Raw genomic sequence first — 26348 nt, 5'->3', positions numbered from 1 at the left:
TGTTGCACTGGATTTCTAATTTGATGCTTTGAAAATGGGTAATTTTTTCCAGATCAGCCTATTTTTAAATGGACAGCATGTTGAGACATTTGAGGAAGATCTCACATTTACATCAGATGAGGCTGTTTCATTTGATCCACCTAAGATTAGCAGTGAATTGAAAGGTAAGTTCATCTTTCTATTTGCGAATGTATTGCTTGCCATCTTTGTCCCTGGAAAGTCACGTGCTAGATTTTGTCTGTGAAATATGTAAATGTTTTACCTCTTTATACTATATATTTTTAAGTCTGGTGCAAAACACTTAAGCTACTGTTCTTGGAAGGAAGGAGGTTAGCATCACTCAATAAAACCTAAGCCTTAGACACAACTGAAGGCAGCTGCTGGCTTGAAATTGGAACGTGGTTTCAAAGTATACTGCAATCTTACTTTGTTAATCCTGGAAATAGTTGGTTTTACATTACATCAAAATAATTGTGTTCAGAATGGAGGACAGACTTACAGAACACTTAGATCAACCTGGAACTGGTGACTTTTAAAGAAAACACTAGGTTAACGATCCAGCAGGATAATTCCTGTGTTGCTGGTAGACTTCTCTTACTAAATTCTCTGCAGAAAGAAAATAAGAAACTTGAGAAGAGCAAACAGTGAGCTGAATGGAGTAGGTCAAGACGTCTGCAGTGAAAATTTAATCAGTTTTTCACACAAGCTAGGTACTAGGTTACAGATGATTGAAACTGCTAGACACTTGAAAATTTTTATATTCTTTCTAATGGCAGAACTATACACAGTATTTCTTAATGTATAGCACACTTCATAATTCCTTTTTGGTCTAAACAAAATCTTTATTATCTTATTCCTGCTCACCAGGAATATTTCTAAAAATAATACTAATGCTGAAAGAGTAATTCAGGTATTTAAGCCTGTGTACTCAAAAAAATTAATGCTGTGAAGGCACCAATATGTTAAGATTTAATCTGGATTCCAGAAACAGGTGAGTTGTGTTTCTCAAAACTGGTAATAGAATAGTGTAACAACTAATTATAAGTTAATAGGGAACATTCTGTATCATGTAGAGAAATTGTGAAGTACACGTATGACTGTGTTAATTGCCTTTTGAAAGTGACTGATACTGGATGCCTGATTTTCCCCATCAACTTGAACATTTCTTCAGTGCAATGATTTGTGTGTCATGCAGAAACAACTGCAACTCATATTTTCAGCTCTTCGGTCTGCTACAAATCTAATGTCACACCAGAACCTCCTGATACCTGGGAGTTCCAAGGAGGACAGTGGGAGATTCACACCATCAGACTGGGCGAGTTAAGGAATAGGAAGTTATTGTTCCGTTTAATAAAGGGGTTAGCAGAGGTCCTGGTATTTTTTTTTTCAAGGTGACTGCAATGCTGAATATTGGAGAAGCAAAAAGCAATTACACTCCCTTTTGCCTTCTTATCATTTGAGAAAACTTTCTGAAGTGCCCGACATCAGCATTTAAGTACTGAATTCTTCAGGCTTTATTCAGGCAAAATCCTGCTTTTGAGGGACAGCAGAGCTACTCTGGTTGTTTACCCCGAGAAGGATCTCTAAACTTTTGCCCTTAGTTGTAAATAGAAGTGTTTTCTGCATGTGACTAAATACCTACTTTTGTGGCTTAACACATGGACAGCATGGATGAGAAATAGATAAATGGGTAGTACTGTAAAAGGAGTAAATTCTGCTAAAACATTTTCTGTCAGCATTTAATAAGGAGGGAAGTATTTTTCTTAGTTTTGTGGTTATCTCAAGTGTGAGGGACTGTTAGTCGTCTTTGGACAGATAAGAGAAATATGCGAAAATGGATTTCAGAAATGCTGCTAGATGTGGTTCTGGGAGGGTGGAATTTGAATTTACCATTTGGCCTAGCTTTGAAGGGAATTCTTTTGTAGATTTAAGACGTTTATTAAATGAAAACAATTTCCTGATAAACAGATCATGAAGGATAAATCAGTTAGGGTAATAGTAAATGAGAACACCAGGGCACTGCCTTGAACTGGTTTTGTTTAAAGGGGGGCTGTCAAAGATTGCCTGTGTAAAATGTCTGATGGAGAAGAGACTTCTGTAGGTTACAGAGCTTAAACATCGTCGTACTTCAACCTTGAAGAAACGCTACTGTTTTTTTTTCTTGACTCATGTATCCAAAAAAAATCGTATTAAAAATAAGGTGATTTCTGTGGTCTATGAAGTGTGGTAGTCTTGTCCAAAATCAACAATGAGCTTTAGATGGACTACTTCTCTTGACTGAGATGTTTAATCAAAAATAATATTCCCCAATTAAATAAAGACAACCTTTAATATTTTCTGGCAGTTTTCATGGCACGTTCCTGCTTGCATTTTTCATGGAAATGAACATGGAAAAGACTGTAAGCATCAAGCTCAAAACAACCCTCCAGTGTTAACTCCTTCATTGCATGCTTTCACCAGTTCAAATTTCGTGCTGCCATGACTAACAGTGAAGAACCGTTGTGTCCGACTAAACTATAATCCCTCTTTCAGCTCATCTTTGACAGCAACTTGATCTACATTATGAAATTGAAGTCCCAATTAAAGCAGTTTAACTTTGATATGTTGTTTGGGGTGTGAGTAGATGGATCAGAAAGATCGGAACCAGCTGTGCCAGTAGAAGAGGTTGCTGTGGTGAGCCCCCGGTTGTTGGTTACTGTTTTCCCTCTTAATGCCACTCAAATGTGCCAGTAAAGCTACTCTTTGTAAGTGTTGCCTGATCTGTTTCAACCAAATAAGTACCATGAACTAAGCTACGCTATATAAATTACGTGTCCGTGTTGGAGTGAGGGGTTTTTGTCATCCATAGTATGTATCACACTATACCCAAATGAACTTTTGAGGTCTGTCCAGCTGCTGCCGCCATAGACTTGCAGCCTCCCTTTCTGATAGGCACAGTAAAAACTGCAGCCAGCAGGACATGGACATAATTTCTTTCTTACCCAGCTTTGCTAAAGCTCTTTGTCAGTCTGGCTCATGTCTGAGGATTAGCAATTCTCTGTGGACAGAAAGGAGTTGAAGGTAATGGTGATTTGGCTAGGGCTGGATTTACCTCATCACTTGATGCAGTTCACAAAGTGCAATCTATCCATGCCCTAATAGTAGGTACACTTTAATTTAAATCACACTGGGACTTACCAGAGTGTTATTTTTAAGTAAAACTTAGACATTCATTGGTATCTTGTGGTTGGATTGAAATCAGTGTAGATGTACTTAATATAGTTTGCCTTTGGCCAGCATTCCATACGTGGCACATTTAGAGCATAATAGTGTTGGGTCTTTTATTCCCTAAAATAAATAAATAAACCAAACCACAGTAGCTTTATATCCTTAGCAGAGGCAATAACAATACAGAAAAGGTAGACTGCATTTTCAAATTGCATTGTGTTTTGCAATGTGAAGTTTGTCCAACTTAATTGGTTTACAAGACCATCTCTTCAATTCCTTAAAATTTGACAGTTTTGAACACATTAGACTGAATTCTGTGACAAGCATGTGCACAGGGCTGAATTATTTGGTGTTTTACAAAAAAATACGAAAAACTGGACATTTGTCAGTTGCTTCCTGTGGCTGACACCAGTAGCTGTAGCACCAGCAGTTGTGACAGAAAGCAAAGCAGGAAGTCTGTCGCTTCCCTGCTCTGAATGTTCCCCATAGTGGTGCCCAAGGAGCAGAGGGGGGGAGGGCTGCCACTTAGGTACAGAAGGATGAGAGAATGACAGGAAGAGAGACAGAGGAGAGGGCAGCTGAGGGGTGAGAAGACTACTGCGAGTCAGGAGCGTAGGTGAGTCTGTTAGAGATGCTGGGACTGAAAAGCCAGGGACGCTGGGAGAGCTGCGATGGCCATAGGGAAGTTGGATCAGAAGCAAAAGTGGCTGGAAATTACTATATTCTCACTGCCTAATAACTGGGATATAACCTACGCTTCAAGTTTCAGTATTTTGCTGCTATCTGTGAATAACTGAAAGTGGCAAAGTAAACACTTCATCTCTCGCTTTAGGGAACAGAAACTAGACGGTGACAGCCTACTACTAGTAATCAGTGATTGCAAGAGGTCTGGATTGTGTAACTTAACCATCAAACCTCACATACAAGCTGTATGGTTCCCACAAAATTGAATTCTAGATTTGGGCAGGAGTGGGTTTGCTTTTTTTGATATGTAAATGGATAAAAATAATACTTAATGTGAACTTGGTTCAGTGAAATGCAATAATCTCTATGTTCCTAAAGGCTTGAAAGTCCAATACTCAGACATCAACAAGTTAAAAAAATGACGACTGGCTTCCTATACAGCATGCGTTTATGACCTTTTCCTATATAATACTAAGATATTTCCAAAATTAGTAATTTGAATAAGAAATCCCGTGTTTCTTCTATGCAGCTGAATAAGTAACTTACAACAGTGTGTAGGAGAGACACGTTGTCATGAAAAGGCATTTTAAATTGTGACTGTTTTCTACAGACATTATCAGAACAAAGAGACATTACAGAATTATCAGGACAGTAGCAACTACATGTATTTTCCACCTGAACTGGAAGCAGAGAGATCTGTCTGTTAAGGGGACAAAAGTTGTCAGCTAGTCAAGAAATGAAAAGTAGCTGCTATGCCTCCTTCAGAGATACCACATTGCTAAAACCAAGATGAATTTCATATTCAAGGGTGGTGGAAGAGGGGATGCCTGCCACAGCATTCAGCTGTAAAAAGGTAAAAGGGATTTGGGAGAGGGAGCAGGAGAGATCAGTTTCATAATTGTGGCCCCCAACGTCACCTCATGTTCTCTAGGTGTCCCTGTGGGAAGAAAGCTTTGGAAATGTTTTCAGGAGTACTACAAACAATGCAGAAACTATACACTTAGTGACAGTTACTTCTTCAAAATGTACTATTATTTGTAGCTATCATTAAAATGTATTCACTTTTATATTGTATAGATCTGCCAAGTGGTCCACATACTTACCGCTTAGAAGATCTTGCCTATACTAGAAGTGGAGACAAAGGCAACTCTGCAAATATAGGTATTTTTCTTTTTCTTGCTTTCTGAAGTGACGTAAGATTCTTAAATGAGAGTTATGTATCAAGTGCTGCCCTTAATTTTTTTGAAGTCTCTCACATCGCTTGATTTTTCTCTTTTTTTTTTTTAATTGTGTCTCTGCTGAAACAAAAACTAATCCATATAAACCACACATTTTACTAATGAAATTTCTGTAGTTTCCTGTTTAGCAGCTGTTGAAATCTGAGGTACTAAGAAAAAGTCTTGCATGTTACACTACAAAGAAAGATCTTTGTTTAGGGTTGCAAAGTCAAGCTCCCCAAAGTTAAAAAATGCCTTTTTAAGGTTTCTTTTACACACTAGTTACTACTCCCTCATGTGTATGTAATATAATCTCTTGATTGTCTAATCATATATAATACTTCCATACATTAATTTTGTAACATGTATATGGCTAAAACATTGACAGTGTTAGGAAATACCAAAGTTGGTTTTGGATGTAAGAGAACGTTTTTAATTGTATTGTTAATCAAAATGGTATATTTCAGTGTGCAGTCTCTTCACATTGATTGTGCTGCTTCTTGCATTGTTTAATAATTCCTTCTGTTCCTTACTTCTGCGTGCAACAATTGGCTCTCTTACTTGTTGGAAGATGAGAGTGTGTGCTGTTCAAAGCTCAGTATGAATTAAAGGTGCGTTTGGGATTTGATTTGCTATTAGCTGTCGTGCTAAAACTGATTAATTTTCTTCATTTATATTTAGGAATATAGTTTTCTTGTCCTTGTTTGTGAAACTGTTTTTTTGGGTTGAAGAATGAAGGAATGTTAATTTTTTTCTATTTTTTTTTTCTATTTTTTTTTCCCTTTCCCTGTGGTTGACCACTGTTGCCAAATCATGAATGATGCAAAGCTAATAGGCTTCCTCAGACATAAAGACCCTACTGCTTTACTGAGGAACAACAATAGCAACAACAAACTTGACCTCTAAGATTAATTTAGCTTTGAAGTCCACATATAAAGAGATCCATGTGACACAGATCTGCTTTCCTGATCCTGCTGTGGAACCTCAGCTTCAGCTTAAAGTTACCTGAAGCTTATGAAAGCATATTTACAGCAATAAAAATGTAATTGTGATTTCTCACACTTACGTCAGGGTCTCATGCAAGGAGTGGGGCAAGGAACAAACCTTCAGTCACTGATCATGCCTTGTTATGGTTAATTGCAATTACTTGTCTAAGTCTTGTAGTTCTCTTCACATAAATGCTCTGCATGTAGGTTGTTTGTTGTGATGTTGTTGTTCTGCACGTGTCTTTCATTGGCAGGGACTTTTTGCAGCCAGAAAAAGTCCAATAATCACTTAGTCTGGGAACATTCTTTCATGTCACTCTCCACACTACCTCTCCACTGACAGAGAAAAAGCTGTCGTACAATTGGTTTTTTGTTCAGGAGCTCATTAAAGAGGATCCGTACGTACAGTTTCAGTTAAGAGGAGGATCTCAAATTTGTTTTGAGCAGTCTAAATGCAAATTGGTTTTAACAGCTCTTATTCCACCTAACACTAGTTATACCTAACAGGTGTGATAGCACGGCATCCCCTCTACTATCCATACCTCAAGAAAACTTTAACCGCTCAAGCCCTGGAGAATTACTTCCAACACCTTTTAGAGAGAGAAAAACCTGACGAAGAACTAGTAACAAGGTGAGTAGCTTGCTGCTCAGTCCACAGTTGTAGATACATGATGATACCAGAAGTTATCTTAAAGTATGTTAACATGAATATTGCAAACCTGTGTGTATCGTCTTCAGTTCTTCTTATGTATCTTTCTTTGCTTTTTAAAATTACAACTTGAGCAATAGACATTGAAAAAAACATGAACTTGGGCATCTCCTGAAGCTGCACAAAGGCCATGAATCCATTAAGTGAAGGCATTTAAACTCCCAGAATTAGCATATTAGTGTTGGGGATATTTCTTTTGGTTTGTTCCAGTACAGAATGTCTACAAAATAGCAATAACTTCCAATGTCCTTTGAGAAATGTATCTCTCCATTTTCTTTGAACCATTTGGAGGCTGTAGGAGCCTTAGTAACTGAAGCTTCCCAAGCCTCAGAGCCACCGCAGATCTGAGAGTTTGGAATCCCTAAAACACCACCTGGAAGACATTCACACAGCCAGTGTGACTGGAGCCCCAAACTTACCTGATCTTCCAGCAGAAACATCCTATCCCTTTCTCTGCAAAACATTTTAATCTCTGTGAAGTTCACTCCCTTTAGAGAAAATATTCCTTTGAGTACCCCACTCTCACCCACTTTTTTTGCCACATATACCAAGCCAGAATATAAAAAAAAAAAAAAACAAAAACACACCAAACCAAAAAAAGCCACATAGCTAATTTTCCTTTTTAAAATACAAAAGAGAATACATCCTAAACAGGACACTTTTACCTGGTGTTCATCTACAAAAGAATATCCTCTGCCAGCTCACAGCATACATAACATTTTTGTTTTCATGGTGTCTTCGTCTGATGCTCAGGGTCCTTCCTGGGAACTGGCAAGTGAGACATACTCTGTTGTTGTAGCATGAGGTAGTAGGCTCCCATTCTCCTAAGGTTATCCAATGAAACAGTCAACAGATTTAAACCTTTGTCTCTCTTTAAAAACAAACCAAAGCTTAATATTGCAACAAACCATTCAGTCTAATAAAACCTGTTTTGATACAGTCAGTTATTCTGCAAATATGGAGATTCTGTCGAAATCATTATATAATTATATATATATAAACTGTTAACAGTCTTTTGGCTTGTTCAAAGAGCTGGAGTCAGAAAAGTACAGCTCAGAGCGAGCTTGGAGTTATTTTAACTCCTGATCGTTGAGTTGTAAGTGCTGGTCTTCGCCTTCATAAGCAGCTCAGTGCGGATCTCACCCACTGTTTCATAAGTGCTAACAATTCTATGTATCTAATAAATTGTGATACCAAGAGATGTAATTGAATTTCCTCTGAAACAGAGAAAAGAAAGGAAGAAATCAAAAATGTCGTGCCTCCTAAAGATACTTTTAAAAATCAATTCATTGTTTTCCTTAATGCTGTTTATGTTCATAAATAAAAGTTGAAATTTGCTGTGTCTGGATGAAGCCAATTTATTTTGATTAATTAGATTATCTGTTCCTGGGTTTGGCTTCCTTTAATGATGTGATAATGGAGCTCTGTGAGTGAATTGAAAAACTACTGGGGAAAAAGAATGAATCCTTTTGTGGAAATATTTAGGATTATAAGGATTATGCTCATGTGCTTCAGATTGTATAGTTTCTTTTTAAGTTACTTGTTTATTTTTTAACTGTCATAAAAAGAGCTATCTTACTCCTTCATTTTCCTTTATTTTCTTTATTTAAATTGTGAGTGATTAAAAAAAATATGTATTAGTTTAGCTACTAAAAACATACCAACCATGGCTCTAACTCACTACAGAACTGAGATTGTCAGCCAGTTGCCTTTCATTCTTTTTAATTAAAGCTTTTAAATAGGGGTACTAAACAGAAAAGGTGGGATCACTTTGATAGAGAACACTGAAAACTCAAACTTTCAGATTTGCAGGTAACACAGTAACAAAAGATGGTCTTTCAACCCTTCCCCCCATATCCTAAATCCCCAAACCTATGCAATTGCTTCCCCCTAAGCAGAGTACATTCTTAACAGTTAATCACAGTTTTTCTTGGGCATAGGAGTGATGCACAAGCTCAGCATGAAAGGTCAGACCAGTCTAAGTGAGGGTAAGGAAGAGATAGCAGTATTCAGACAGAGATTTGCTTGAAGTTTAGAAAAGGATCTTAGTTTCTCAAATTCTGACTGGTGCCATCATTAAAAACAGCATCAATGCTGTAGTAAGATGAGTAGCTAGAAGATCATATTGCATGTGAAAGGGTTTTTTGGGAGGTTTTGGCTTAGTTTTGGGGGGTTGTTTGGGGTGTGGTGGTTTTTTTGTTAAGTTTTTTTTTTCCTTTAGCCATCTTGCCCTCTGTGTTAATACTAGGTTATCTGTGTGGTGTTTTCTGTACAAGACTTATAAAATTTGAGATCTGATAACCTTAAGAAATGAAATAAGAAACTTTTCATTTAGTGGCATTAGGTCAGTCATTTAAGGAAGATGGTAAAATTATCGTGTGAGAATTTGCTGGTTTCATCTTCTGAAATATGGTTATCTTCTTTTTGTTCTGAGAGCATTCCAGTGCTCAGAAATAAAAATATGGCAGCTGGTTTCTTCTTATGGGATATTTTTACTAGAAACTGAAGAACAATAAATGTGGATATTGATGCTTCTAGATTACTTTTTTGTATGTATATTTATTGGGGGGGGGGGGGAATTACTTCTCTACAGTATATCTCATATGCAAATACTTCTCTCAGCCTATGGGTTAAGTTTCTGTTTTCCTCTGATGGGAGAAATACTCTTTTTTCTTGATTTAAATGCAGTGAACAATTTTCGTATCATTATTATTTCCATGCATTTTAACAGGAAATTCACAGGTAAACCTGACGACTTTGAATATGTACAGACGTTGCTTTAAAGGAAATAGTTAAGCAGTCACCCCATTGTGCGTAAGCATAGGAGTTCAGCTAGGACAGGGAACTTCCCTTGCTTTATTGGTTTCTGTCACAGCCTTAGTATTCTTTGAAGGGTTTATTTGTTTTCTGTGCTTTTTAAAAGATGGTCTTAAAGTTCTGATTGAATTGTAGAATTAGATAGTATTTTCTTCCTTTTAGATGTCAGTTAAGTTAAATTGTTTTAATTATGCTGGGTAAATGCATGCCAATATTTTGGTTGACATGTTGCTGTTGCTTAAGACTATTATGATGTTTATAGTGTTGTGTTTTTTTTTATTGTGGGAGTGTATTTTTTGTGCAGAAATATTTTGGATGCTCAGGTGCTTCAAACAAGCCTTAAAATACTGAAAACACTGCCCTTTGTATACTTGTAATCCTAGTTTCAGCTAGAGTATCTGACTGTAAATATTTCCTCGAAGTACTTGAAGTGAATGTGCCATTCTGTGACCTTCCAAATTAAGATCTGTTGCTTGTATTACGTGCTCCCTCTGCCAGAATTACTGGAGAAAGTGAAATTGAATTATTCCATTCTTTTTTCCATTTGCTTCTGCTTTGTATACTCTTCAACTTCTCTCCTGAGTTTTTTTTCAATAACTGATTTTCATGAAACTTCTCTTGAAAGCTGTGGTACTATCTTCTGGAATACATATTCGTTTAGTCTAGCTCTTGTGGAGAGATCTGCCGGTTGTGAAATCGCTTGCTGCCTGGAAGTCTTTGCCAGTTTTTCAGAGTAAAACTTGTCAGTGTAGTATTTTGGTAGATCTCTAGCTCTCACGGTATACAGTTATTGGTAATTATATTGAGGTTTTAGTTGAAAATTTTTTGGGGTCCTCTGATCCTGCTGTCTAGTTGATTATGCTGTTAAATTTAGTAAATTATGTAGATGACTTACTGTGGAAATGGCTTTATTGTTCATATTCCTGTTGCCTAGTAGAGCACTGTTGGATTAATCAAACTTTCCTGCTTTCCCAATGGATTTGCCTTTAAGTGTGATAATGTTGTCTGGCAACCAGTTTTCAAGGAAGGTCAATGGAATGCTAACATCAGTTTTCTTCTTAATAATGACTAATAGTATTAATACTAAAGTAGAGTGTGGTAATGGACGAGTAGAAGGAGCAACCAGTAAAAACTCCTTACCTGAGAGACAGGCACAGACACTCCATGATTACTGCCTGCATAATGAGAACTAAAATGTTCGCCAGACCGATGAGCAGAATCATAGGCTGACCATGGCTCTATCCATGAAAGGTTTGGGTCATATGACCAAGATAGAAGGGCATACAGAGCTGTGAATATCAGCAACAGCCATAATTTTCACAATGCTAAAAAGGAGCTGAAAAAGATAAACCTCAGAGTGACAAAATTGGCAGTACAAGAGCACTGCAAAAAATTGCAGCTATTTCAGAGGAGAGATTTGAAGAATGTGCCCCAAATGTAGGAAGATCAGATAGATGACTAAAGAAAAATAGGTGGTGTTGGAGGAAGCGTTTGGCTCATGTGATTTAAATCACATCTGGAGACAGAGCAAGAATTGGATATTGTCGTTCTCCATTGCTCCTCATGTCTTGCTGATGTTCTGATTAAATCCCTTCCTATCAAAAAAAGAAAGCTATAGAGTCCTTAGACAAAGAAAATATTTGAGGAAAGCAAAAATGAAGAAAACCAAGAAGAATACAAGGAAGGATGACAAACACTAAAAAACTGTGCAAGAGGAGAGGCAAATGGAAACATGGAAGCAATGAAACAGAAAACTAGGTCTGTCACACTAAAATAAAGTTTTATCTGAACAAAGTACATGGCTCCAAGAAAGCACTGAAATATAGCTCTGCTTTTCATGTGTTATAAAATTATCTGAAATTGGTCACAACAGTTTGATCTAGTGACTCATACGTAGTTCCCGGTAATAAAGAGGATGCCTTCCCAATTAGCTGGCGGCCTTTGTTAGCAAAAGTGGGTTCCAGGAATTACGCGATTGTATTTTTCAGTATCAGAACTAGGAAATACTAAAAATGCATCCCTCTGTCCACTGTGTTCCCTGAGTTCATATTAGATGTTGAACCGCTTGCCTATGGAGCTTTCTATGTGGGCTTTAACACTTAGAAAAAGTAGAAAACCACCTCATTAGAATTGAATGAGTTTTGAAGTTGAATAACAGCAGAATGACGACTTTATGGTCCTACTTTAAAACTGTTAAGGTCTGTTGATTTGGAGTAAGGGGAGGGAACAAGAAGGCAGGGAAGGGCACGGGCTAATCTTCAGTTAGCTTTTTGTCTTGACTCAGCAGTGGGGGATGCCATCACAAGCATGAAGTTTTTGAATGGTGTCTTTTGCTTCATGTTCTGTACAAGTGTTTCTCAAAAAATCTTGTGAGAAACAATGTGTAGGTTTTATTTTACAGATACGAGTTGCCAGGAATCCATGGATTAAATTTCGTTCTGAAGAATTCCCTTGGTGGTGGCGGCGTAGCATCCCTAAGAAGTGACCCACAGGCATGTATCATTGATTTTAATGTAGCTATCTTTTATAGCTATGTATTACACAGTCCCAATATAACCAACTTTTGGGCTGGAACTGTAAGGTTTTGGTTTTGACTCTTTATAATGTACATTATCTACTTAATTGTTTTAAGGTTTGAAAACAGCATAGGGAAGTAGAAAGTTGATTTAGAATATCGGGTGAAAAAGACATGCACAAGAAACTAATAAGAGTGTCTTCAAATCAGTTTATGATGCGCTACCTGTGGTTTTAGATGCACCGGCAAAATTAGCTTCTCAAAAAGGCTGCCACATTTTGGAGAGTGCAGATTTATGAGACAATTCAGATTAAGTGGTTACTAGTACATACAGGAACCATTAACTGTACAACTACTCCTCTAGCTTAGCCTATGACTCCTGTAGTTAAAATACTGATCATCAATATAAATCTGAAAAATAGATGGAAAGATCTTTTGTGTTGACCATATTATGGGAATCTGAAACTAACATTTTTTGCAAGTGTACAATTTGAGGATTAAATATGTGAAACACCTAAACCTGAAGATGAGACCACTTAATGTGGCAATCCTGTGGCTACAGCAAACCACAGTTCTGCCACCATAGGCTGAGAAAAGCTTAAGTGTACAAATCATCTCAGCACAGCCGAGAAGACTGTTCACAAAATAAGACGATGGTATGTATGAATCGTATAGCACAACTGAGCCCCCCAAAATTTATTTTAGCACTAGGTGTACCAAATTGAAACTACTCAATCTGTTCAGGTTTAGGTGCTTGAAAGCTCAATTGTATAGTTTTCCTTACTTAACTACATTGGTTCACAAGTAAGAAAGCCAAATAAATGGAAAACATAACTTTGGATCACCTACAATCCAAGGCTTGATAAAACTCACCCAAAATTTATATACAAGTGTATGTAGAGATACTCATAAAACTTACAAAACATACCGAATTATTACACTGATTATAGGAAAAATACCCTATTGAACCATTTTTAAAATCTTAATTTACAAAGGTGGTATATTTACTTAGTAAAATGAAACATTGATTTGTTTGGTTTTTTTTTTCTTACAGGGCAAAGCACTTGGGCAGATGCTGTTGGACTTCCAGATCAAAAACGTTCCTGATTTAAAATCACTGATAGAGTAACAGGTGTTTAATACCTATGCTTTTAACACTGAGTGGTATAAAAACATGTTATAAACAAGAACTGGCTTCTTGAGTGAGATATTTTTAAAAGTCAGAGTAGAAATTAGTGACAGTTATCTCTCAGAGGCTTAGCTATATGGCACAGATTAGCAAATGTTTTGAGTAATACCAGACTAATAGCTTTGTCTGTGACTGATAACATTTCCTGCCCAGATAATACATTGGATGAAGAATTAATTTATTTCCTGTAAAATAGAATTAATCAAATTGCAACATAACATTTAACTATTAGACAAGATAATCTTTTGTTTTAAGATGGAAATTACCTCCTGTTGAGTGCATCTCTCTTTTCCTTCTCTCAATCTTTATTTGAAAATTAAATGGACTGATATAGTTGAGCTCCTGCCAACCGTGTGTGTCCTGTGCGTAGGGTGAGGCTGGGTAACCTGCTGTGCATCGCTATGAAGCCAGCACTGTCTGGTACCAGGGAACAGCTATCCCCGCTGGGCAATAAAGAAAAGTAATCATTGTTACTGTTATAGAGTGACTGGTAGTAAATGCTTGAGCTTTGGTGGTGATCCATCAAACTTCCAACAATTTGTCCAATTAATGACTGACTCCTATTATTACAGTTTCCAACATCTCTTACTAATTAATCCATCAGTTGAAAGCACTGACTACTAGTAAATCGCAGATCGCAGCGTGGGAATAAATTTGAGGATGAGGAAGGGAGAGTGCTGTGAGCTGGTCCACCTGCTCGCTCTCTCTTGTGACGGTGCAATCCTGGCAGGGGGGAAGGGGAGCCAGGAGGCGGAGGGATACCTCGTTTTGTTTCTTGGCTGCCAATTCCTCATGTTGTGCAGCAGAGTCCTGCCTGGATTAAGTTTGCTTGTCTGTCATTCGCATTGCTCTTCCACAGAAAGGTCCACAAATATCCCACAGAAAAGTCTGTCTCTTGCTGTGAAGGAATACTGAGGTGAATGCAGTGTGCTCCATCCCCTCACTCCCAGTTATCACCTCCCCATCTCCCTTCCTGCACAATATTACTAGCATGTTCAAATTAGGGTAGTCTTAAACTTCTTTACCTGATTAAGCACAGACTTAAAAATCCGTATCATACTTGCTGGGACAATATCAAGGTGGAAATTCTGGCCCAATAACTGTCTGTATTTCCTCCACAGAAGCCATATAAATATTACTCTGCATGTTCAGGCATTTTATATTCAGAAATTAATCTTTTCCTTTATTTTGGGGAGACTGTACTAATTGTTTAGTGCTGACAAAACGAGACATTACTAATATCAGATAAAATTATGAAAATAGTTTTGGTGACAATTACAGATTACCTGTCGGTTGTTCCTAAATCTCAGTCTGTGCTACTGTTATTACTAATTTCCTGGCCTGTTGCTTGCTAATGAGGACTATACAATGAGTGGTTCCTGCCCTCTCTGTGGTTTTGTTCGTTTGAATTAAAGGTGTCGTACGTGAACGCTCTATCTGTCTAAACATGTTATTCTCTTAGCGAGTCATAGGTACTGTCTGTGTGTACAGCATGGTTCAGTCTGGTTGACAAAAAATGAGTCATTACTTCATTGCGGAAAATATCCAACTCATAATTTTAAAGGGAAAATGGCGTGCTGTTTTTATTATGTTTACAGTCATCATTTGTTAGAAAACTGTTGTTAATAATTTGGAAGCCTGTTTAGGAAAACAAAGGTATTGAGAGGAAATGAAAAAACGGTAGACCTCGGTAGCAAACCCACATGGATAAAAAGGCTACAGTAAATATTTGCAGTTCACTCAATACACTGCTTAAGTGACTCTGTAAATGTGTATGCAGTAACTTTTGAATAAAAGTGAACATTTATGAAGTATAAATTTGTTCTAGTCATTTTTATTGTTTCTTCTGTTGGAAGAGAGCGATACGTAGTTCAAAGGTTCTTTTGTTTTGAGGTTGTTCTGCTCGCCTGCAATTTCGTGCATTGTGGCGCTGGTTCCCTTCTTCCTTCAGATTTTGTCTGTTCTGTCCCTAGCCTTTTTTAAATACAAAAACTGAAAAAGTAAATTTTACTATTTTCCAGAGAGCTGGTCATTTACAGCTCTACAGTAGAAGCTGTAATTTGCTGAAAAGATTCGCTGAGTTCAAATGGAGTGGGTATGGGAATACAAAGGTGTTACTTTTATCTCTGGAAGCGCCCTTTTGGATGCTGTGAAACCATCCTTCACAAACATGTTTTCTCTCCGTTATTTCTTTCAGTGCACCAGCTTAAACCAAGCGGCAGTGCTTTTCAGATACTTTTCTTGCAAATTATAGCCTCCAAAAATCCCTATCCAAAGACTTTATCCTCCTTGACCTCCTTAACATGTTTTGAATTCATGAACCTGTACTTGTTCCAGCAATCCCAGCTGCCCTGAAAGCTTGTTAAAGCTGCATTTGTTTCCTAATCTACGGCAGAGACGGAGCGATTGAGAAAAGTTTGGTAAAATGTACTTGATGGTGAGCACGTTTGCAGTCCGCGTTGCTTTAACTTCAGTCAGTTTAAAAAATGCACTTTGCCGGCTTGTTGAACCTGGGCTGTTCCTCAGATGGGCAAGAACCTACCCTTCCGGTTGTCCTTCTTTCCTGCTTTTTCCCTACTGCGTTAGCTGTGCAGGCAGGATGCAAATAGCAATGCCTAGCGCATAAAGTAAGGACCCACCTAATGCCCTAGAGTGTCAGCGTAAGGAAAACTGGCTCATACCTCTTACCTGGCGAGTTTTTGTGCTGTGGCTCATCTGCACTACAAAACAAAGGCTGCATTCTCTTACCTCTTGCAGCCTCCTTACTGCATCGCACCTCACTCTCGAAAATACATCATGGGTTTTTTATCATGAAATTGTCCTCTAGCACCTGGCAGTCCAAACAAATACTTTTACTGTCTGCTGTGTTATATTTAATATTTCGAAGTGATTTTTCCACACTGCAATTTGTGTGTTAAAGGTACAGAAGTTACCATACAAAAGTGACCCAAGGTAAAGAACGTGCCTGAGTCTTTGAGGCACAAAGTATATTTTCAGTTTGGCCATCTTCAGCGAAACTGGTTTTCCACTGAAAGAGGGGGTGGTTTTTCCCCTTCAGAGCAGAGGAAAAATATTTGTAAGTATACCTTTTAAATTTTGGTTTGCATCATGGCAGTTTGAAAGTAATAGGGAGTGCAGCCCGTAAGGTTTGGGAGCGGAAAGCGCTGGGTTGCAGATGGCCTTTCAAGAACCTGAATGGTTTCATTCAGAAATTACTCTGCTACGCTCTATTAAGCGCTTTGCACAGCCGTGCTCACAACAGTTGCAAGGTAGTGGCGAAGCATTACCTGGGTGGATTTCACTTGCTGCAACTGTGTTGGCTGGAGGAGCAAAGTTGTTTCGCAGGCCGATCTGCTGTGTAACGCCTTTTGCGCTTGTTCGTTGGGGTTTGGGGAGGGGTGAAGAGAAGAGGCTCCTTAGTGCCTCAGGTATGGGGAGATTACGCTGCAGAAATGTCCCTCCTCTCACCTTTTTTCTTTGAAACCCTCCCATGCAGTGAGACTTGGAGTCTCCTCGTTGTAATTCTTCTTATTTTCATCCTGGTTTCCTTTCTGGATTTACTTGAAATGGACCCTGGTGATTTTGGGATATTAAAGGTAACTGGCATGAAGATGCCTCCAAGTAAAGGGTCCTGTTGGGAAATGTCTGTTTCTGCCAGGAAATTCAGCCGAATTCCTCCACCTTGCTTTGGGCAGGGGAGAGAAACCTGAACTGTGGGACTGAAGCATCTTTTAACACCTACTTCACCAAAGACCATCCAGACCCTCCCTTGACAGCTTTGGGAAAGGGGGTGGGGGTCTTCAGATAGCAGCACAGGGCAGGACCCCTGCTCCTCCTACCTGGAGGGTGATGGGAACCTTTCTGTGCCAGGACTTTTCTGTGCAGAATTTGATAGCCGTCCAGCTGTGGCATCATGCTTCAGCTCTGGACCAGCTGCTGTGACCATCTCCAAACAGGTGAGACCTTTTATCACGTTGAAGGGTTTTAATCTTTTATTTTTCCCATCCCTTAAAAATAATGCACTAGTTAAAAGCTCTCCCTCCTCCCCGTTTTTAGTTACTAGGAAGTGTAAGCAAAAGCTTCAAACCTTCCAAATATATTTAAACACCTGGATTTGAAAAGATGCCGGTTTAAGTACATAATTACGTGTGGCTGGTGGCTAATCCTCAGAGCTCCTATCAGCATCGTGAGCCAAATCTATGAGGTACTTTCTCTTTTGTAAGTGGCATGATTTGAAGTAGGCGACTTGAGAGGGCTAAGCCTCTGTTGTGTAAAAAATTTGGCCGAGACCTTCCAGAGAAAATCCCAAATGCCTTATCACTCTGGTAAGAAGTGCTGGGGCTCTGGCCTGTAATCAGTGACCAAAGGAGGTTCCTGTGGGCCCCTCTCTGCAGGTGAAGCAAGGTTAGGATAACCTTCAGTTCCCCAGGAAGCTGCTCTCTGCTCAGAGCAGGAGGAAACAGGAGGGCAACAACAGCCATCATTTCTTGCTGGAGAGCAGTGAGGTAACCTGGTCCCCTGAAATGTTTTTCTCACTGAGGAGTGGAAAACCTGCTTTGGCTCACTGATAAATAAGCCTCCTCTTCCCTGTGCACTAGCACTCCTCTTCTTGCTTCCCTGTTTCGTACTGGGCATGGCGAACGTTGCCACGTTTGCCTCAGCGTCCACACCCTGCACGGCGACAGATCAGGCACGTTGGCATCTTTAGAGCCTGGGACGGGGAGGAGATGCTCTAACAAACTACTACTGCAGCATTGCTTCCTCCGCGTGTCTCACAGAGGCGAAGGCCTCCCCCTGCAGCCGGAGCGGGCAGTGGCGGCGGGGGCTCGCAGCCGGGCGGCCCCCTCCCCTGCCGCTCCCCGGGCCCCGTCATCTCCCAGGTAAGATGAATGCCTGCCCCATCCATCATCCCGCGGTCCCCGGGGGGGCGGGAATTTGCCCGGCTACTGAAACTTACTAGGCTCAGACGGGGCGGCTTTGTTGACCTGACAGGGCCGCTCTTTTGTGGGTTCTGTTGCCGGGATTTATCCATTTACATAATGGATTAGCACGAAACAAAACGCACGGGCATGCCTCTCCGCCTTTTCCCACTCTTTCTTAGCTGGCGGACCTTTCGGACTGGTTAATTTATAAATGCGACACACACACCCCCCACCCCACGCCGTTCCCATTCCTCGGGGACCTGTTTTCTTCCGAGGAGGAAAGGGGTGCCGAGCAGCCGCCGCTCCCCTTCCCTCCCGGCCGCCGAGCGAGCACGGCGGCATCCCCCCCATCGGGGGCGGCGGCCCCTCCGCTGGGCTCTGGCGGCGGCCGAAGGGCTTCGAACCCGCTTTTTCCTCGCCCGTTTACCTGGGCAGCGCCGGGGGCAGCGCTGCGGCCGGCACTCGGTCCGGGGGGGCGCCGAGTAAGGGCAGGGCGCTCCCCGGGGCGGGCGCTCCCCGCACGCCGCTCACCCGGGGGGCTGGCCCGGGTGCCCGCCCCGCCCCGCCCGGTAGCCTAGAAAAGCGGGGCCGGGCGGCGGGGGCGGCTCGGCGGTAGCGAGGGCTCCTCCCCCGCCCCCCTCCCCCGCCGGCCATGAAGAACCCGGTGCCGCAGGCGGCCTCGCTGCTGCTGGAGAAGCTGCTGCTCCTCGTCCACGTCCGGGCCCTGCCCGCGGGCTCCGGCGGGGAACCCCCCGCTCCGCCGGCGGCGGCCGCCCCCGGCTACTACGACACCAGCTGCTTCAAGCGGGGCGACCTGCTGGAGGTGCCCCGCACCCTCTTCATCCACTTCGGCATCTACCTGGGGGAGAACCGCGTCGCCCACCTGATGCCCGACATCCTGCCCGCCCTCACCGGCGACCGCCGGCAGATCCAGCAGGTGGTGACCAACAAGCGGCTCATCCTGGGCGTCATCACCAAGACGGCCAGCATCCGCGTGGACACGGTGGAGGACTTCGCCTACGGCGGCAGCATCCTCGTCAACCACATGGACCGGCTCTTCCAGGACCAGGTGCTGGGCAGCGAGGAGGCGGCCCGCCGGGCGGAGAAGCTGGTGGGCGCCACGGCCTACAGCCTGCTCTGGAACAACTGCGAGCACTTCGTCACCTACTGCCGATACGGAGCCCCGGTCAGCTTCCAGACCGACAAGGTACGGCCCGGCCGGCGGCGCCGGGCAGCCCCGGGGGAGGCGGCGCCCGGGGCGGTGCTCACCCTTCGCCGGGCACCCGGCTCCCCGAAACTAGCTCGGCCGCCGCCGGGCGGCCCCGGGAGCGGCTGCCCGGTCCCGCCCGGCCGGAGCCCAGGGCCCTTCTGCCCGCGGCGGGCCGGCCCCCCATGCCTTCCAGCGGCGAGGGGGGCGGCGCGGCGCGCCCTGCAGGTGCTGCGGCGCGGCGCGTGCCGGCGGGCGCAGGCGGCTCCCGCGCGGGAGCTCGGGCCGTTGAGGCGGCGCCCCTCGCCCCGCGCCGTGCTGCGGGGCGGCCGGGGGCCGCGGGCGGCCCGGCTGCAGCTTTCCTCTCTGACCCCGATCTTTCCCTTTTTACTTTATTTTTTTTTTTCTTGGGTTTTGTGTTTTTCAGTTCTGTGAGACTGTGAAGATGATTATTCGGGACCAGAGGAGCGTCCTTGCTTCAGTGCTTGTGGGATTGGCATCAATACTCTGCCTAGGTTTGGCGCCCTCCACCACGCTCCCAACTATCTTTATTCCCTTCTTTCTGTGGATGGCTGGCTAACAGCCCTCCCGGAGGCTCGTGGCCAGCGTCTGTATATAGGATGTATACTACTGTATTTATGAAGGCACAGATTACTCATCGGCGTCATGTAAAGTTTCTTAACCTTGTGTGCCGTTTTTAAATACATCTTTGTCTAGAACACAGTGCACAAGGCATAGCTTACTGTGTAAGCCAAATGATAGATTTCCTGAAAATCTCGGTACATTCTAACACACCCCTAAATCATGAAAAAAAGTAGGGTTGCGATGCAGTTCTGCTCCTTGCCTTTAGCCATACGTGATTCTGGTAATATCCTTCATTTTCTCCGACTTCCTAGCTGCATACCTGGGTGCCATAACTATTAATAAAAACTTATGATGGAGTACCCCATCAAACTGCTTACCTCTTACTTTGACAGACGTAGTGTGTATTCAGAAGCTACTATCTGCATTCCTCAAATATGCTTTAGTGGAGATACAAGTAAGTAAACTGACTCATTTTGACAGCAAAGAAGAAGAAACAACGCTAGGCTGGGTGCTCTCTGCTGCAGTAGCACATCTGGCTGGATTGGCTCCAGTCCTTTTTGAGTTCCCTTCTGGGAAATGCCCGCAAATCTCTCGTTCATATTCATGGCGTAAATACTTGCTACCATATCGACCAACTTTTTGATTGGGTTAGAGGTAAGGAAAGACAGCGATCCCTCAACGTTTTACTTGCTACTGATAGTGGTTAGCATGGCTAATGCGAACGGCTACAGACAGGTTATGGGGATACAGGAAGAAACGTGCTTGCTTTATGACAGCTAGTGACAAACATCAGCAATTTCCAGCATTGCAGGGCACGTGGCAGGGAGGAGGAGGACAGATGCCAACTTAGTTCATACCTTCCCTCAGCAGTCGGACCCACGTGGGTGCCATAAAGCATCAGGGACCATTGGAGCAGTTCCCGTGGTGGCTAGATCGTCATTCTGGATATTGCCTTAAAACAAGACGCCTCTCAGTGAAAGATGACGTGTCTTTCTATACTCATCTCTTGCAAATAAGTATTTGGTTGCAAGCCAGCAGTTGGTGCTAAAAACGTTTCCTCTTCAGTGTTGAGGCCTTTCTGTTTATCAAGAATGTGTAAAGTTGGATTTGAAATCAAATTTGTCTAGCCCATTGTTTGAGTGCTAAAAACCTTTGCTGTTTTCTTCTTAGCAATGTCTTGATGTAGGCAGAGAAATTGTTCAGCTCCTGGAATGCCTTGTATGTGATGTATGCACTTACATTCATGTGCTATGCTTGCCTTCCTTTCTAGTCAAAGGCGAATACGATGGTGTCTTCACCAAGGACTGAACCTCTGATTTACTTCTCTCCCTGAGTGGTGTTCAGTGTCCTGTCATCAGCTCCGCTACTGCCACTTTTCCCCATTTTTAGAGAGAGACTCCCTTTAACTGCGCTATAAACCCCTTCCTCCTTCCCCTAGACCTTACAGCTGCTCGAAGATTGGATTGTTGAACTGTGAGTCTACTTGGCTGCTCTCTAATCGTCTTCTGGCTGCTCCACTATAACCGACAAAGAATGTAAAGACTGGGTTGAAATTCCAGGCTCACAGAAACAGCAGCATGACTGCTGCTGCCATCAACCAAGGGCATTTCAGCCCAGCTTTCAGTACATGTTCAGGTTCCAGCCCAGCCCCAGAGCACCTGGGCATAAATTACTCTTGGATCCTTGTAAACAACTTCTGTTCTGCTTTCAAAGATTGCAACGCTCCGTGTAACTGTTTCTGGTAAACTTTTCAAATTAAGGTGTTTTTTAATTAACATGAATTGCTTTTTCATAGTGTACGCATTAGTAATATTTACATAAATTCCCATGTGGTTTTTTTACTTGCTGTTCTTAAGGTATGAACTGTAGTCATTACTGTCATTACATAAATATAATTTATTCATTTAAAAATGTCTACCGGCCTCTTGAAATTGAGCATAATGCAATGGAATTTCTCTAACATATCCCAGTAGGGCACCAAACAGTCCATTAACATGCACTTACATGGTGTCTCATTACAGGTGGGCTTTTCTTTCCCCCGTTATTTACTTGGGATTTATAAGAATTCCAGTAATTCTTATGATTGACTTACACAATAAACAACGGGGTCATGACCAGTTACCAATCAGAAGTGGGATTGTTGGAAGGCAGAGAAATGCTCCTGCTTCTAGCTTCACTGTCAAAGGACCAGTGCTCCTGCTTTGCTCGTGCTGTTGAGCAAGAAGCATCCAGATTAGACTGGGGGACTAAGCTGGGAATTTCATAGGGGTGTCTATGAGAGAAATGAAAGCAGCTCCTTGCAGACCTCCAGCTGTATTAGAGACTCTTCCTTCAAAGTGCAAAGTTTTAAGCTGATGAAATAATGTGAAATGGTCTAGAATGTCCTGCTGTATCCTTTCATCAGAGACAAGTAATAACATGGGCATGGAAAGAGAAATTCAGCTGCATGTTGAGGAGTTTTTCCTACCAACTATAATTCTAGCAGAGGTCTGGAAATTCTGTTAAGTAGGGCATGAGTCAAATCAGTCATACTCTGAGGGGAAAGACAAGGCTAGCAGGCATGAATTCTCATCTTCAGCTCAGCGGGTGGTGGTGGTGCTCTGAAATATTTTGGTAAATGTCAGTGTCAACTTATTTTTACTCAAGTAATTACAGAAAAAAAGCACTTGCCCTAGGTGGAGCATTGCACTTCAGACTTGAGCTCAGCTGTGATGCCATTGAAATGAATGAGCTGAGAAAACACAGAAAACTCTGGAGCAGTCCAGCTGTTCAGAAATGTGGGCGCTTAGAAGCAAAATTGTTCATCGGTAACTGTAAGTGATGGTGAGCGTAAATCAAGAGCTGCAGCTCACTTTAGTGGTGGGGCTGTTTTGAAAAGTCATGTGGTTAAACCAGAATATGTAATGGAGGAGTATAGCCATCACCCCTGTGCCACTGGGAAAGGCAAGTAGTGAAGACATCGAGTTAAAGGGATAGACGTTTCACTTCAGGCTTTCCAAAGAAAACAAAAATAAAATGAGCATTCATGAGGCTCAAAATGTTTTTACAAAACCTGTGTTTAAAAGGAAAAAAAGAAAAAGTAAGTTGCTAAATGAAGACATTAGAACAGTGAGCTTTCTGTTTGTATTTATTTTAGCTTGGAACATAAATGATTACTCATTTTGTGGTGAACAGTCATCCCCTTCTTGATTTCACCTTTGGGTCCTCTTGTGCTGAAGGAGAACGCTACATATAAATACCACTGAGGCTTTTAATGAAAACAAAATCATAGCAATACTTGTTAAAGTCTGAGGGGATGGGGAAGGGGAATTAAACTTGTGTGTGACTTGACGTCGTCCAGGCAAGTTTTAGAAAGCAAGCTGCAGCAAACAGAAACATTAGAACTGTGATCTCTAGAAATGATATGGTGTTGTATTATTTATTGCATGTTCTCACATTAAATAAAGCGTCACACACCACTGAGTGATACAGAACTGTGTTAGACAGTCATTACTTAGTATCTCCTTTCTCTGCTGATTTTTTTTTTTTTTTAAAAAGTTCTCAGGTGACTCCAGGAGCCATTTGCTCCTTATGCTTTGTAATAGCTTAGGATCTGGTCCCTCTGAGCACTGAACTATCACAAATGGGTTTACTGGTGGGAAATGGAGATCCAAAGGCTTACTAGTTTTGAGGCTATCTGCTGAGGTGCATTGCACTCTCCTGTAAGCTTTACAGAAATTTTTCAGAAAGCTGTGCTGGTAAAGTAAATTATCTCCTCTGCTGTAGGAATATATCACTAAAAGTACCTGAGGGCTAATTTTTGACATAATTTCTTAAAAAACGACTCTGGGCTGTGTTTTGTGGCAGAGCTTCGCTTCTGAAACCAGGGGAACGTTTAGCATATGGTCCTGAGTGGTCAGAGACTGCAGGAGAAGGGGGGGAAGGGGCGTGACCTTCAGGAGGCTTAAATCAGAATTACCTTGGCTGCAGTACCGCAGTTCTGCCTGTGACAAACCTGGTGATTTACAGTCACTGTGTCTCACAGGGTAGAAACCTTTCTGTGAGATGGGCTGTAGCTTTTTAATGTTTTCTGTGTTTATTAAGGAAACCTGTTTAGCCCTGTGACCTTGTTTTAGTAATTGCCTCTTCTCTATAGCATACCTGCAAATGGGAGAAGAGTCACTGGCTGCTCTGTGACAGTGTGATTTGGAGCAAATCAGCTGCATAGGCCCCTACAACTACATCACACCACCTACAGCTAGGTACTTGGTCTAAACGAGGCAATGAAAGTGCGGGAGGTAGATAACATAGGTTTCTCTTACTTGCAAAGGCAGGGCGTATTAAGTGTGCTGAAGAACCAGTCAGTGAACGCAGAGGTGCGTGCCTGTGAAGACCCAGTTGGCTTAGCTGGGTACAGTGATGTGTCTGCTCTCCTGTCCCCAGCTGGAGTTTGGGGGGCCTGAGATGGGGTTGCATGTTAGGGCTGAGATTAAACAGACTAACTTGCCTTCCCTTCGATTGAGAGGTACACCATTCCTGTAACCTAATCTATTATATCAAACGGGCTGGTGTCTATCTTTTGACTATGTGGTGGTACACTGTGGCTCATGTAGGAGCTCAACTCCCTTACTGGTACAGCATAGCTTCGCTTCTAGCGGCTGCGGGTGGTGGTCCCTGGCCTGCCTTGTCCCACAGCACGCTCCAAGAGAGCACCAGGGGCTGCATCTGGGATTGTGCAAACAGAAGTATGGATGACCATGTACAAATACACAAACCTATTCTGTGACCTTATTTAGCTGATTAACCTGGCCAGTGTTTTAGGGTGGGCATCCCCATTTGTTACCCAAAACCTTGAGTTCCCTCCTGATTGAGCAGCGCTTTGAATAGAAATATCAATACCATTTTATAGAGGGTGCAAAAATGTGATGCTTACAGTGTTTCTGGGGATTTGGGAGACTTGGCCGTGCTAGGTTAATGGTTGGACTTGGTGATCTTAAAGGTCTTTTCCAACCTAAAGGATTCAATAATTCTATGACCTCAGTCCATTGTGCAGGAGATTCACCAGACTTTGGATAAGGCTACGAGGTGGCTACCCTTCATACCTTTTCTAATTTTATCTCATGGTTAGAACAGTGATTATTGAATTTTTTTATCAAGTCAGGCAACACCTGTGCCTTGGAGTTGGATGAGAAAATAGCACTCTGGCCACTCTGTGTTGCAACAGGCTCTATTTGGGCTCCACAAATTTGCCCCCTCCGAGGGGGGTGTCACTTCTCATGGTCTATGTGGCCCAGTGAGGTTGTGAGTGGGAACCAGATCCCTAGATGCAGCCAGGGTTTCTAAACCCTAATTGGAACATTCCTGACTTTGACACACCACAAACTACAGCCATTCAGAAAACTTTAGGTAAGGGAGAGACTGTCAGGTTAGATCAAAGCTTTGCTGCAGCGTTATTTTAGTTAAAGCAGACACCTCTCCAACTTTTCCCTTTGGTTTCTCGAATTCTTTCCCATTTCTATAACTATGACAATAATCATCTGTTTTCTGGCCAGCTGCAAGACTTGTTTAATATTTGCATGAGGTTGTGGGTTCCTTCCACTGGACATACCAAATAAATAACATGTGAGTTCCTTACCAGAAGGCAACTTCCCTGCGTGTGAAACCAGAGTTTTCTGTGAGGCTAGGGAGATATACTATTTTACATAATTAAGAATACATGCCAATGGACAGCTATGCTCTGCTAAACTTGCCAAGCCACCTTATCTTCTGCTTCTGCATAGTCTTAGACCCGACCCAGATTTGCACCTGTGTTCCTTGCAATTTTGCAGAAAGTACCTGCACATTTCCATGTGGCACTGCATAGAAACACAGGGAGGGGTGGATCTGCTACTGCCACACAGTAGGTAAAAAGTTAGTAATTAATTTTGATCAGAAGTGAAGAAATGTGGGTGTGAAGATAATGAGAGGTCTCCTGCACCCCTGGTGGAAAGATTGGAGTTAGATATTAAACAGATGAGCATTTGCTATTCCTGTTTGCAGACAAGATTGTACGTAGCTCCAAGTGAATGCTTAGGAGGAGGGAGGCACCTGGTTGCAACCACATTCATTTAGGGTCTGTCTGAACAACGTGGTGGTGCCCTGTAGGAGTAGCCTGGAGCTGAGGATGACCTGGGTGCCTCCAGAACCAGAAACAGCATAGCTGTGAAAAATGTAGGACTGCATTTAGCCCGAGGGGAAGAAGGCTGTTTGGTTCAGCACCATGCTATCGCAGGTCTCTCACTTTTGGAGCCTGACCAGATAGCACCTCATGATCCTGTCCTGTTTTGTGGTC

At 42.1% G+C, this 26348-nt stretch overlaps 2 protein-coding genes across 6 annotated transcripts in view; both read left to right on the top strand.

Annotated features, from left to right (window-relative positions):
• The window catches only part of LOC135313095 (uncharacterized), a 65875-nt gene extending 50733 nt beyond the window's left edge, over window positions 1-15142 (top strand). For 2 of the 3 annotated variants that reach the window (XM_064449831.1, XM_064449829.1), the window contains exons 16-20: window positions 53-164; window positions 4969-5052; window positions 6602-6725; window positions 12022-12112; window positions 13190-15142. In XM_064449831.1, coding sequence (XP_064305901.1) covers window positions 53-164; window positions 4969-5052; window positions 6602-6725; window positions 12022-12112; window positions 13190-13264 — 486 coding nt within the window. In that variant the 3' untranslated portion in view covers window positions 13265-15142. Of the gene's footprint in view, window positions 1-52; window positions 165-4501; window positions 4883-4968; window positions 5053-6601; window positions 6726-12021; window positions 12113-13189 lie in introns of those variants that run through there. The other variant, XM_064449832.1, reaches the window with a different exon arrangement.
• A 3718-nt stretch (window positions 15143-18860) lies between these two features.
• LRAT (lecithin retinol acyltransferase) lies at window positions 18861-23511 on the top strand. 3 transcript variants are annotated; one of them, XM_064449828.1, is made up of 3 exons: window positions 18861-19453; window positions 19881-19968; window positions 21477-23511. In XM_064449828.1, exons 1-3 carry the CDS (start codon window positions 18899-18901, stop codon window positions 21506-21508), a joined length of 675 nt encoding a protein of 224 aa, XP_064305898.1. In that variant the 5' UTR covers window positions 18861-18898; the 3' UTR covers window positions 21509-23511. The 3 variants fall into 3 exon arrangements, with proteins under 3 accessions (XP_064305898.1, XP_064305897.1, XP_064305896.1); XM_064449827.1 differs by having other exon boundaries at window positions 18862-19453; window positions 21309-23511; XM_064449826.1 differs by having other exon boundaries at window positions 18862-19453; window positions 19881-23511.
• The last annotated feature ends 2837 nt before the right edge of the window (window positions 23512-26348 follow it).

Source organism: Phalacrocorax carbo, chromosome 4 (assembly GCF_963921805.1).
Source record: "Phalacrocorax carbo chromosome 4, bPhaCar2.1, whole genome shotgun sequence".
NCBI classification, from domain to species: Eukaryota; Metazoa; Chordata; class Aves; order Suliformes; family Phalacrocoracidae; genus Phalacrocorax; species Phalacrocorax carbo.
This window is presented reverse-complemented; position numbering and strand designations above follow the sequence as displayed.